General features: G+C 34.9%; 1 protein-coding gene and 1 long non-coding RNA gene across 4 annotated transcripts in view; one reads left to right on the top strand and one right to left on the bottom strand.

Annotated features, from left to right (window-relative positions):
* The window catches only part of DENND1B (DENN domain containing 1B), a 144,476-nt gene that overhangs the window by 85,834 nt on the left and 46,475 nt on the right, over positions 1-12,167 (top strand). For all 3 annotated transcript variants that reach the window (XM_040704777.2, XM_040704778.2, XM_046944991.1), the window contains 2 exons: positions 2,922-2,967; positions 4,507-4,608. In XM_040704777.2, coding sequence (XP_040560711.1) covers positions 2,922-2,967; positions 4,507-4,608 — 148 coding nt within the window. The remainder of the gene's footprint in view (positions 1-2,921; positions 2,968-4,506; positions 4,609-12,167) is intronic.
* LOC121111353 overlaps positions 1-12,167 on the bottom strand; it is a 40,613-nt gene that overhangs the window by 5,603 nt on the left and 22,843 nt on the right. Inside the window, exon 1 of the long non-coding RNA XR_005861834.2 lies at positions 1-12,167. This exon is cut by the window's right edge and continues 22,843 nt beyond it. This is a non-coding gene — a long non-coding RNA (uncharacterized LOC121111353).

The following is a 12,167-nucleotide window of genomic DNA, read 5'->3' on the forward strand; positions in this document are numbered from 1 at the left end:
TGAAGTGTACAGAAGAAAAGATATTCTGAGGCCTCCAACACAGGAAAGAGATGGAGCTTTTGGAGGGACTGCAGAGGAGGGCCGCAAAGATGCTCAGTGGGCTGGAGCACCTCTCCTATGGAGACAGGGTGAAGGAGCTGGGGTTGTTCAGTCTGGAGACGAGAAGACTGCACGGAGACCTCATTTATGGCCTTCCGGTGTTTAAAGGGAGATTATAAGCAGGGGGGAAACCAACTTTTAATAAGGTTAGATAGTGATAGGACAAGGGGGAATGGTTTTAAACTATGTGAGAGAAGATGACGATGAGATGCTGGGGAAGTTTTTCACTGAGAGTGTGGTGAGGTGCTGGAACAGGCTGCCCAGGTTTTGGGAACCCCATCACTGGAGGTGTTTAAGGCCAGATTGGATGGGGCCTTGGGCAGCCTGCTCTAGTACTTGATCCAGTGGCTGGCAACTCTGCCTCTGGCAGGGGCACTGGAACCTGATCATCCCTGAGATCCCTTCCAACCCAAGCCATTGTATGATATGGTTGCATTCATGCACTTAGGGACTGGCTTTCAAGAAAGCTTTCAGAGGAATTGAGTTTGATCATTCTCTTAGTAATTATATTTGAATAAAATCAATTTTTGTAAAGGGTAAAGCACATTTTATTGAATTTCTGTGTAATTTCTTGGCAAACTGAGTTGCTGTTATAAGAGTGTATGACAGTTTTGTCTGTAGATGATAAAGCATCTGTTCTACTGATGCTGTGTTAAGAATATAATGCAATTAGAAAATTCAAGTTAGGATTGTAGCATGTCTCCTTATGAGATTTGATCTCTCCTGAATTGGGATATATGCAAGTCTGTTTTCATGAGAATAGGACAATTATTTTCCAATTAACATGCATGTTTTGCATAACATAGTAATTATTTTAGGGAATGATGCTGTAGATAAGTAACATTTTATGTAATAACATGCATAAGCAAGTGAAAAACTGTTTAGCAGCTCCCAGTAGCACCACAATAAGCAACTTTATGTACATGTTACAAAAATCTGGTGTGAGGGCTTCAGAGTCCAGCAGTGATAAAACTAATTCATTGCTGAAAATCAAGTTGACTTCCCGTTCCTGCTTTTTTTTATTTCATGCATTTTCAAGATGTTTATCTAATTAGCTTTGTTCTGTTCACTTTAAAATTGGAATGATGTAGCTGTTGCTTTGTTCTGCACGCTACCCTTTCTAATGACAGGTTTATTAATGGAGCAAATCATCAGCTACTACAAGTCAGAACAGGCCTGGTGAAGCTGCTGGAAAAGTGTGCGTGAAATACATAGGTGATACAGAACTTCTTTTCATTGTAGTTTCTCTGCTTTGTGTCACTTGTAACACTGAGGTGCTCTGATGTGATGAACCTGAGGAGGATCTGTTTTGCTCAGCATTCAGCAGAAGAATCTGCACTTAAGCACCAGCCACAGTCGTTCACATTTGTTCACTCAAATACATTGCCTAGTGTCAGACACTCTTGAAATTATAGTGTCTTCAAGCTGTCTAATTCCTCACTGCATATGAATGTATGTGCATCTGCTTTGCAGGCACATTCTTGGAGAGAAACCCATTTGTGTTTTCATGTAATTTGTGTTTAGTCTGGAACGCATAAGCCTAGTCTAGCCTGGCTGAAGTGGTCACAGATTTTCAGTATTGGGCTGAGAATAAGACACTGTGAAGATGTGCAAGTCTTCATTTCCCTATTTGGAAGTGTGCACCCTACTGCCTGAAAGCCTTAAGCCGTACAGATTTGTGGTCTCTCCAAACCTTTGATTTTTGATTGCGTGGACATGTTGAAAACTTTTGATCTGACAGTTAATTCTTAGATTTTTTTTGTTTGTTTTCATTTGTTTCAGTCAGTATTCTCTTGTGGGACATTCCTGATGAGAACAATTGGATAACCCATAGCATGCCCAGATTTTTCTACAATATCTGTGGCCGTAGCCAGCTGTGTTTGTTCCTCTCGCAGAGCTGGGCCTGCGCTGCTGAGGCCATGGGAAGTGGCCCAGGGAAGCCCCTCCTGGGCCTCATGAAGTGGGTCCCTGAGCAGTCAGTGCCTTGTTAAGCTCAGCTAGGTGATCAGATGGATGCACTGTTCATATCAGAGATCTTGCCTTCAGTTTATTTTTCAGTCCTTAATTTTGTTTTTTTCTCTCTGCTCAATTAGTATTTCATTTCCCACAGAGTTCCTTGAACTGGTCTACTGCTTACTTCTCTGGAGATAATATTTTTAGTAATTTCACAGCATAAAAAGCAGTGATGTTTTTTTTTTCCCTTTAACACTGGATAGTGAATATATTCTTTATCAGATTAATGGAAGAAAGAGAACATTATAGAAAACAATAAAAATTGATCTGTCTAGTTTACTTTCTTGCTTGCATACTGCAGGAGGTCTCATTGCAGAGGCTCTGTGCGGAATGATTCCTTGTCTCATGCAAATTGGAAATTATAAGCTTTCTCTCTTGGGTCATATAAGATACTACATGAGATATTATATGAGCACCGTAGAAGCTCACCAACACCACGTTCTCCAGAATGGCATTTTAAATTTTTGTACTTCTGGAGGTGGACAATTTTCTCACTAGGACAGGGTTGCTTTCACTATAGTAGCCATATAATAGTCATTGAAGTTAGATATGCAGGAAGTTAGGAAACCTTACACATCATTTCATTTGTAATTCCTCAGGTAGGAAGAGCGTCCTTTATTTTGTGGTCATCTTTACTACATTGTAATAGTTTCTCTCAGCTAGTAAAATTTCAAGAGCACCTGTATACATTTATATACAAGCTTTCACAGTGAATATTACCTGGAGACCAAATAAGCTAACTTGTTAAATGTTTTAATCTACAAATGCTGCTGTAGCTAAAAGATAATTTGATTTTCTTTTTTCTTCAGTGCACCCATGCCTTATCTAATTGGCGTCCACTTAAGCTTAATAGAGGTAAGTTTCCTATACGCTTCTGAGTAGTGGTAAGCATGAGATGTGTGTACCATAAATAATAATTTCAGTGGAAATGCTTCAGGAAAAAAAATCCCTGAATATTAGCTCAGAATTACAGATGTTAAGCTTCAATATTTTAAAAAGTGAAGTAGTCCCTATTCGGAGTGATACTTTTGAAATGCTATCTTGAAAAATACAAGCTCAACATCATGATTTGTTTCTGTGCGTATTAACTATCTCAATACCATTTTTTTTTAATGCTTTTATTAGAGGTTCAACAGCATTTCAGGTCTTTCAGTAATAGTAATTAAATTTATTTCTGGGTCATCAAGTGAAGGTCGGCATTCTTCTGATTTCCCAGCTGACTTGCATTCCTCTTGCACTGTAAATCAAAGTCCATCATTCATCCAATAATATTTATAACTTTTATTTTAGAAAACAAAGTTTTGTCAAAAACCAAAAGCCTTTTCAAACTTAAACCTACCACAAAACAATGGATCTCACCTGAGTGATAAGTAGTAGTTGAGTCATAGAAAAAAGAATTGTTTTGTCTCTTTCTATTACTGTTTGATGACACGTGTAGGTCTGTCTACATGTGTAGTATGATTATCATGCAGTGTAGGTAATTGATCCAGGAACTGCTTTATTCTTCTACTAGCGCAATTTCTGAGAAAGAATTCACATTTGTAAAACCAATGAGGTTTTTTCCTCCTATCTGAACCTCTGGCACTATTATGCTTCCTAGCTGTAGGCATAATATTCTTTTCTCATTGACCAAGCTCCTATAATCTATGTGCATTGATTGTAATATCTTGACTAGGATCTTTATTTAGTCAGAAAACAACAAAACAAATACCCTCTGTAGATGAAATCCTGATACTATTTTCTGACCCATAATATTGCTTATTATTGTAGGACCATACATAAAGAGTTTTATCTGCTTTTTTTTTTAATTGTTCTCTCAAAGGAATGAATTGTTTAATTCTTGCTAATCAGTTCTTGCTAATCCTGCTAATCAAGTCCAGTGACAAAAGAGTATCTTTTGAAATACTAGTAGACATCACATGATCACATGTCTGGGACTTAAATAAATCTGAAAATAATTACTTTGCTCTATTTTCTTCTGGTTATATGATCAATATCCTATCTAATTTTCACAAATATGAAAGAATGAAATGTTTTTAAAAGGTGTGTGCGTATATATATACACATAGGTATGTATTAAATATAATATTGTGCTTAACTGTTTTAATAATTCTCTGTTTTCAGGAATTATTTTATTGAATACTCTTGTATTTCAGAGGCTTTTAATATAACCATAGTGTTCGATGAGAAGAAAGTATTTTAATAATCTTTGACTCCTGTGTCTAATTCATAGATCCTACATGTAAAAGCTCAACCTTGTCTTTGCCAGTATTATTCTTCAAAAAATCATAATTTATAATCCAGCCATTATAGTAAAAAAAAAAAAAAAAAAAAAAGGCACTTCAAGGAGGATGCCATAGTGAAATGTTTTTCACTATTTTTTTCACTTTGCAGAGAGTGAAAAATAGATCACTGGAAGATGTGGTTTTGCTAAATGTTGACACAAACCATCTAGAAAACCCTTTTAATGACCTGAACAACCTACCCGGTGAAGTGGTAAGTCTTATAGATGTTTTCTTGGGGTTTCTCTTTTATATAGATGCTATTTTGCCTGGTTTTGCTAACTGCTGTAAAAGAAAGAAGGGGGTAAAAAGCAGCAAATGTAGTCCCTTATATTTGATATTTTACATTTCTGACAGTTGAGGAGATGTTGAATGGTACATCATATTCCTTATTGTAAAAGTAGGATCATAATTATAAAGCTAGCTGCATTCATTAGGCATAGCTGCTCTAAACGCAAGAGTCTCTTCATCTCATCTTAATCATTATATTACAAAGTAGGCATTTCTGTCTGCCTAGTGGCATGTCTTGCAAAAGAACGAGAGAGTTTTTGAAGGCAAAAAGAAGAAGGGGGCCAATTATCGGCTTCTTCTTCCCTGCCACCTGCCAGCGTTTTCCTTTTAATTAATGATCTGATGGCACTGGTCAATATAATAAGAAATGCTTGTACAGTTGGGGTCAGAAAATTCAGGCTTTGATCTTCTTCAACTTTCTGAAACATTTATTTGTTTTCTCTAAATTATTTCAGTTTTATTTTAATCTCTTCTATCCTGCTGAGGGCTGCACAAATGAAAACCTATACTGTTTGTCATTTGCTTTGGCAGAGCAAAGACTGCTTACTTAGAATTCTATTTGTAAATTAAACTGCAAACCCAGTTTGTCATAAAAGACATCTGATCCTTTTGAAATGACGAAAACTGTCTTTTGTCTGTAAAGGATGATAAATTAAGTGCCAGTTCTTTCTGGACTTTGATCTTGCAGAGGGTCTCCCCCTCCTTTTTTTCCTAGTGCCTATAGGGGAACATGTTCTGTATATCATTTTATATAGTCACAAAATTCACTTACCTTGCTTTTCCCAACAGAGCTCTGAAAAAATTTTATTTTGAAATCACTGTTTTGATTATTTACTTATAGATGCACAAACTGTTGTCAGCACAAAGAATTTTATATCAAAATTTGAAATCAAAGAGCTACATTTTTCTGAAATTGTAAATCATAAAAACAAACTGTCATAATCAAAGAAAGGCACTGATGTGACATACTATTTTTGTCACTACATAGTTTGTTTTTGCAGATAATTTGTATGTATTTGAAATAACAGAAATCAAACTCTTGATGATTATATTAATGTAAGTTCCCTTTGATTATAATAGGATTTAAACCTAGACTTTTTGTAGCTCGTCTGGTCAGTCTTTCTCTTCATTCAGTATCAGCTGCTGTTCGGTAACGTATAAGAAACTGATTATATAAAAAGCATTCTAATATTATGCAATTTTATGCTGGTGTATGAAAAAGTATATACACACAGATGCACTGTAATTTTGAATATACTGTATTTTATGAGTATAACAAGTTAAAAAAAAAATGAATCTTTTCCTATTCTGTTGGTAATTTTACTTGACCATGTATTTGTAAAAGGTTGAGGTTATAATGTCATGGAGGTACATGCCTCTTGTCAAATAATAGCTGGATGTAGAACTGAGAATTAGGCATCATCCTTGGTCACATACTAGAGTAGCTGGAGGTCTTCTGGACCAGTGGAAATGAATCTGCAATGAATGTAAGCTCTCATATTTTACAGATGGATATCAAAGTGGTCTCTAAATGAATATGCTAGCATGAAAAGAAGTAGCATTTACAGTTCTTCATACTTTTTAGGAGTATATTATCCCTATATATATATCTTTATATCTCTTTAGGAGTATATTATTACATATATAATATATTATATACATATAATAATATAATATTATTAATCTAATATCACATATAATAATATTATATAATATATATATTTAGGAGTATATTATCTCTCTATATATATGTGACTATTGTTAGTGAATTTTATCTAATGTGCACACTATACAGTAGAATTCACTGAAGTCTATTCTTCACTGAAGAAAATTGGAAAAAAAAAACAATAATGAAACAACAGCGCTGTGTTTTGTGCAAAATATACTCACAGAGGTTATTTTAGGATTTTATAATGAAGCTTCTGAATAATTTAATCTCCTTCTATACTTTAATATATAAAACAATTTAATTAAAAATTAATGGAAAACAAATTATTCCTAGAAAATCTGTAAACAAAAGGCAGAGTCCAGGCTTTGGCACAAAAAATAGCAGAATGCTTATCCTTCTGTATTCATCAGGGACAGTGCAACTGCTAACATCTGGGTTAAAATTTTAAGAGGTAGGACTGTAGAGCCAAAATGGCATGTTGGACTTGAAACATCAGAGCAAATGTCAGATGGTCAGATGCTTACATACGTGAAATATTTTGGCCTATATAAATAAGACTCTTAAGCTTATGTACGAAGGTGGTAAAACTTCTGATGAAAAAAATGATAAGCAGGAGTACCTCTGAAGGGTGTTAAAATAGGATGAAGAACTGGAAATATAAAAGAAGCTCTAGTCTACCCATGCCTTTGAAAAATTGATTCCAGATAGATTAACAGCCTAACAAAAGGAACATAATATTCTCAAAGATTTTTCTAAAACTGTTTCTTGTCTCTGATGAAAACTGGGTATTTATTTTCTTGATCACTGAGCCTGGAGGTGTCCTTGTGACATAGGTATTTAATAGTTTACCTTTGTAAAGTGTCTATAAAATGCTCCCATTCTGAATATTTTTAAGATAATTTCAAGATTAAGAAATATTGCTATATGACATTGTCTAATAAGCTGCATAATAAATTAACTGAGATTTGAAGGCATTTTTAAATCATTCTTTTAAGTATTTAAATTATAGTTACAGGCTGGATGACTTTCTATGCATGTGAACTCTATTATTCTGTCAGACTGACCAGTGGTCTTGACTGTGCAGAGGTCAGTGGTCACAGTTGTCCTGAATTACCAGTCCTTTTTTCATGTGGACCCTCTGCTGTGTTGCATGCTGTAATCTTCTTAATGGCTTCATTCCAATATTCACACATAATATTTTAGATTTATTGACTGTTAGAAATACTACCATGCCAGTAGCAGTTCCGCTACTCCTAAGGTATTTAAAATTGGAAAAATAAATCAGTGCAAGACTTTTAGGAATCCTTTGTTTTCTTAGGAGGGGGAAAGACCCTCTTTTTTTTCTTCTCTTCTGACAAGAACACTTGTTTTTAAATTCTATCATTTCATTGTGAATTTGTCTGTTATATTTTAATTAAAAAAAGAAAGATGAAAATAAGTAGCTACTGCTTCAGGAGTAAATTTCCTAATGCAGTAATACTTTGATCACCACTTAACAGTGTAAGACGGTAGCGAAAAAACACTTTCTTTGTATAAAAATTGTATAAAATTTATCTAAAAATAAATGTATAAAAATTAATGTAGACTGTAGATGTGTAGTTGTTTATAAAACTTGGGCCTGAGTATGCAATACCTGCTTGCAATTGACTCTTGAAAAAGATGAGTCCTTTGCTCTACTTGAGCTCTTTCAGAAAAACCTCAGAGTATGGAGGATAGCACGTTTGGCAACTGAAATCACTGTAGACTTCAGGCAGAGCTTTTATAAATATGATCTTCAGAAAACAATAGGCTTCATCAGTTTATTGCATCTTCTGTTTGTTAAATATTTTCAACTGTAAAATCTACAGACCTGTTGAAAGATGCATAGGCTTTAAGGCACATTGGACATATGCACTATGATACAATACAGAATTCTTTTTTTTTTCAGTTTTGGTTTTGAGATAAGTCACAGTATTTTAATGCTGTAACTTAGGCAATGAACATCGCTGTTTAAAAGGTGTTTAGTGTTTGAGAAGTGGGCTGTAATTCACATAGAAAATTTAACAGTTGCTTTGTAAAATAATTACTGAGACTGAAAATTCTTCCTGAATGTACAGTGTTGGAAAGGAACATCTCCAGTGCTTCAACATTAAAAAAAAAATTTTTTTCATTGCACTATTAGATAATCACATTGTGTTTTTCTGTGAGAAAATAGGTAAAATGTTTCTGCTCTCTCATAAAAACTCAGCAGGATGCAATATTTGCAGTAGTATGAAGTAGAAATTTATGTTGAATCTCAAGTGTGGTGCTTGAGATTCTCTTGAACCTAGATCTAAATTTAGAAGCTAGATTATCAGATTGAAAAATGCAATTATTTTGGATAACGTTTGCATTTGAATGGATGAAGAGTATTTTTATTAAATGCTGAAGGACTGACACGTTGTGTGTGTTGATAAGTACGTAGAAACCCTTTCCTTAACAACATTAATATAAATAATCTCAGATTCCATTTTCTTATAAGATTTTTTTTTTGTTTCTCTTCTCCACCATCTTCTTACTTTCTTGCTACAGAAAGTATATTTTTACAGTCACCTGATCTGATGGAACATCGAGAAATGATGTATAGTCTGGCATATGTCACACACTAAAGAAATACCCCTGTATCTCTTTTTCAGAGTGTGATAGTCATTGGGAAGTACAGTGCATGGTTCTGCATTAGGGCACAAATCTTTCAAATACTTCCATACATGCTTAAATTTATATGCACGCGTAAGCTTTTGCAGGAGGAATGGATTGATTAATAGTTATATCAGTTTATGATTCTTTTTAACTTTTTTTGTGCAGTTCTATTATTTCAATCATATGAATATCGAAGAGATATTACTCATGACTTGTTTCTGGTCAGGTAACTGTGTTTGGAGACTTAAAAGATATATGGTGACTAGTTAAAAAAAAAAAAAGGTTCTTTTCAGCGAGCAACACAATATGTTTTGGCATTTTTTAGTTACTTCATATGTACAAGAGCAAAACCACATACCAACCTTATGACTTCCTAAATCTCCAAAAAACTATTCTATTGATTTAAACCTTCTGAAAGCTTTGATTGCTCTTCACTGGTAGCGTTTAACAGCCCAATGAAGTCACTTTCCTATGAGAAGCAGTTGCTAGGAGAAGATAAAAACAGTTTGCTTCTAGTGTAAATTAATAATACCATTTCTGAGACAGATCATTAAGTGACTCCTAGAAAAAGAAAAATCTAACAGCATTCTAACTCTGTGGTTTGTTTCTAGGTCTTTATTTTTAAACTTTTTTAAAGGCTATTTCTGTTTAAGTCATGGGAAGAAATGGAGAAAAAAAGTCTGGCATTCTTAATCATAGGTAAAAGGATAAAAACATATATAAGAAAAAAAATGGTAAAGTTGCCACTGGGGCGTATTTTGGCTTTGTACCAGTGCTGTGTATTTCCTTTGAAATTTTAGGAGTGATTTATTCTGTCATTATTGCATCACCCAAAGGAGTTTTATGTTATAAGTGATCATAGACCTGCTGTGCACCAACCCCTTACAAGGAGTTCAAAGCTCCCATTCTTATGTCTGTACCTGTGGTACCGAGCGCAGTAACTGCTCTGTCACTGTCTGTCTGGTTAAACTGTGGAGCTGGGAGGATTTGCAGGTAACTACCCCAAGGGGCAGCCTGGCTTTGCTGTCTCTTGGTGGTTTGATAGCATACCGGTGTTTGATGACTTCAGCTTGCAAGAAACCTGGGCAAGCAGGCAGTGAGGGTGCTTAGGAGTACTTCAGCAAGGACTCCAGCTGCGCTGCTTGAGAAATCAGGCTTGGAGAAACTTTTAGAACTCCAGTATAATCGTTCTGAGGCCAGAACTCTCTCCAGGATGGCAACTCGGTACTGCACTCCTGACAGTGCAGTGTTCTTGCACATTTTTGTGCTGGAGCCTTCTGCCTTCAAGCCCAGTCCATTAGAATCTTCCCAGTATTGTTGAACTAATAACGTACTAATAATGCAGAGAAGTGGGAGATTTTTTTTTTTTTTGCTTTCTGGTGTTCATTGAAATATGCATTTGCCTAAAGTGTCCTGATTCTGTTTTATTTTAGGGCCAGTGGGTCCTGCCAGAAATGAAAAATAAGATAGTCCCTTTTTCCCTCACTTCGTTATATAATTCCCTTTCTCTACATCTTTTCTTCCTTTCTCTTATCATCTGCTGAAATTTTCCCAAACTCATCACTTTCGGTATTCAGCATAGGACCTTTTTTCTTTCAGTTGAAACACACCCATTCCTTATTCTTGATTTTTTGTTAATTGCATTAATTGTGCCCCTGCCTCCAAGAATGACAGGAGGAGTTTTCAACTATTTATCCATCTGGAGGGAAAGGCACTAAATGCTGATGAACATAGAAACAAGTGATCTCACACAAGTTGGAGTGATGTCTATTTTCTATTTGACTGTTTTATTTTTGCTGTTTCCATTAGAAGATTCTTTACTGACACAGGTAACATACTGCTGCTTGGTGACACTATTGTGTGTTCATAGGTACAGCCTATGCTGAAGTCAGACTTGCTTAAATGGCAATTTACAGAGTGATTTGATTTAGTCACAGTAACACAACAGATGTGCTGCTGGAAAATTCAGGTGAAGAGGACATTTGTGCCTCTTCTGTTTGAGTATCCCTGAAGCTGGGTTGTAAGGAGAAAGATTGTATGCCCCGTTCCCCTTCCATTCTATGATGCATTTCACTTGATTTGAGAACAGTCCTAATTATAATGATAGTCAGGCCCTGATCAACACAACATATGAACTCATGGCTGTTTAGAACAGTACTGCTAAAAGTATGAAGTAACTTGAGCACAAGATAGAGCTCTGAAACTCTTTATCATTTGATCATGTCACACCGTGTGTCATATGCCTTTATGCCTTTTGGAAATACGTGGCTTGGTAGCTGAAAAGTATTTTCCAATGCATGAGGTTAATTATATTTTAGTTTGAGTTATTCTTTATATATTGGAAGAGATAGTATTGGATTGATTTTGTTTTAAAAAATAAAACTCAATAATGTTTCCTGTTTTGAAAAACTATTCTAATTATTGTTTCACGATAATTTCTTAATGCAACGATACTAGATTCAATATTTTCTACTAGACTGGCTGTGTTCAGCTTTGTTTTATTTTTTTTTTTTACGAGACAAACTGGTGTAAGTTAAGTAACAGTACAAGACATGTTTTAAAACATCTTTTTTCACATCAATGTATGCAAGATATAATTTAGAATAACATAGATTTCTAAGAAAGTAGAGGGAAGAGGAAATTTTCACATATTTAAGATGCTTTGTTCATCATGACAGACAGTGCTCTAAGGGTGAGAATTCTTTTCTCTGCTTTTGGTGAAACTGAGCTAACACTGATGGGTACATTTCCCTTCAACAAAGTATATCCCCCATTTATTTGAGCCAGAATTAAATAAACCTAATTTTTAACAATTTTAATATAACAGTACAGCATGAAACAAAGAAAATAACATGCATTTGTTTTTCCAACCTTGACCTCCCTAACTGTTTTTTGTACTAAGAACTGTACTCTTTTTTTTTTTTTTTCCCTTTTGAGGTGTAAGGGAAAAACGTAAATGAGGCTTGGTGTATGCTTTCCATGGGCTAAACGAAGCAGGCTCTAAACTTTTATCTAGATCTATGGAGCTTGGATATAAATTGAAAAGATCACAGCTATGGGGAAAAGACCTATACTGTAAAGGCCTTTCTGCATAGATTATGAACATCATAACTCAATAATTCTTTTTTCAAAACTATAGTTATAATTGGACCCAA

The sequence above is a fragment of the Gallus gallus genome, chromosome 8 (genome assembly GCF_016699485.2).
Source record: "Gallus gallus isolate bGalGal1 chromosome 8, bGalGal1.mat.broiler.GRCg7b, whole genome shotgun sequence".
Classification (NCBI taxonomy): domain Eukaryota; kingdom Metazoa; phylum Chordata; class Aves; order Galliformes; family Phasianidae; genus Gallus; species Gallus gallus.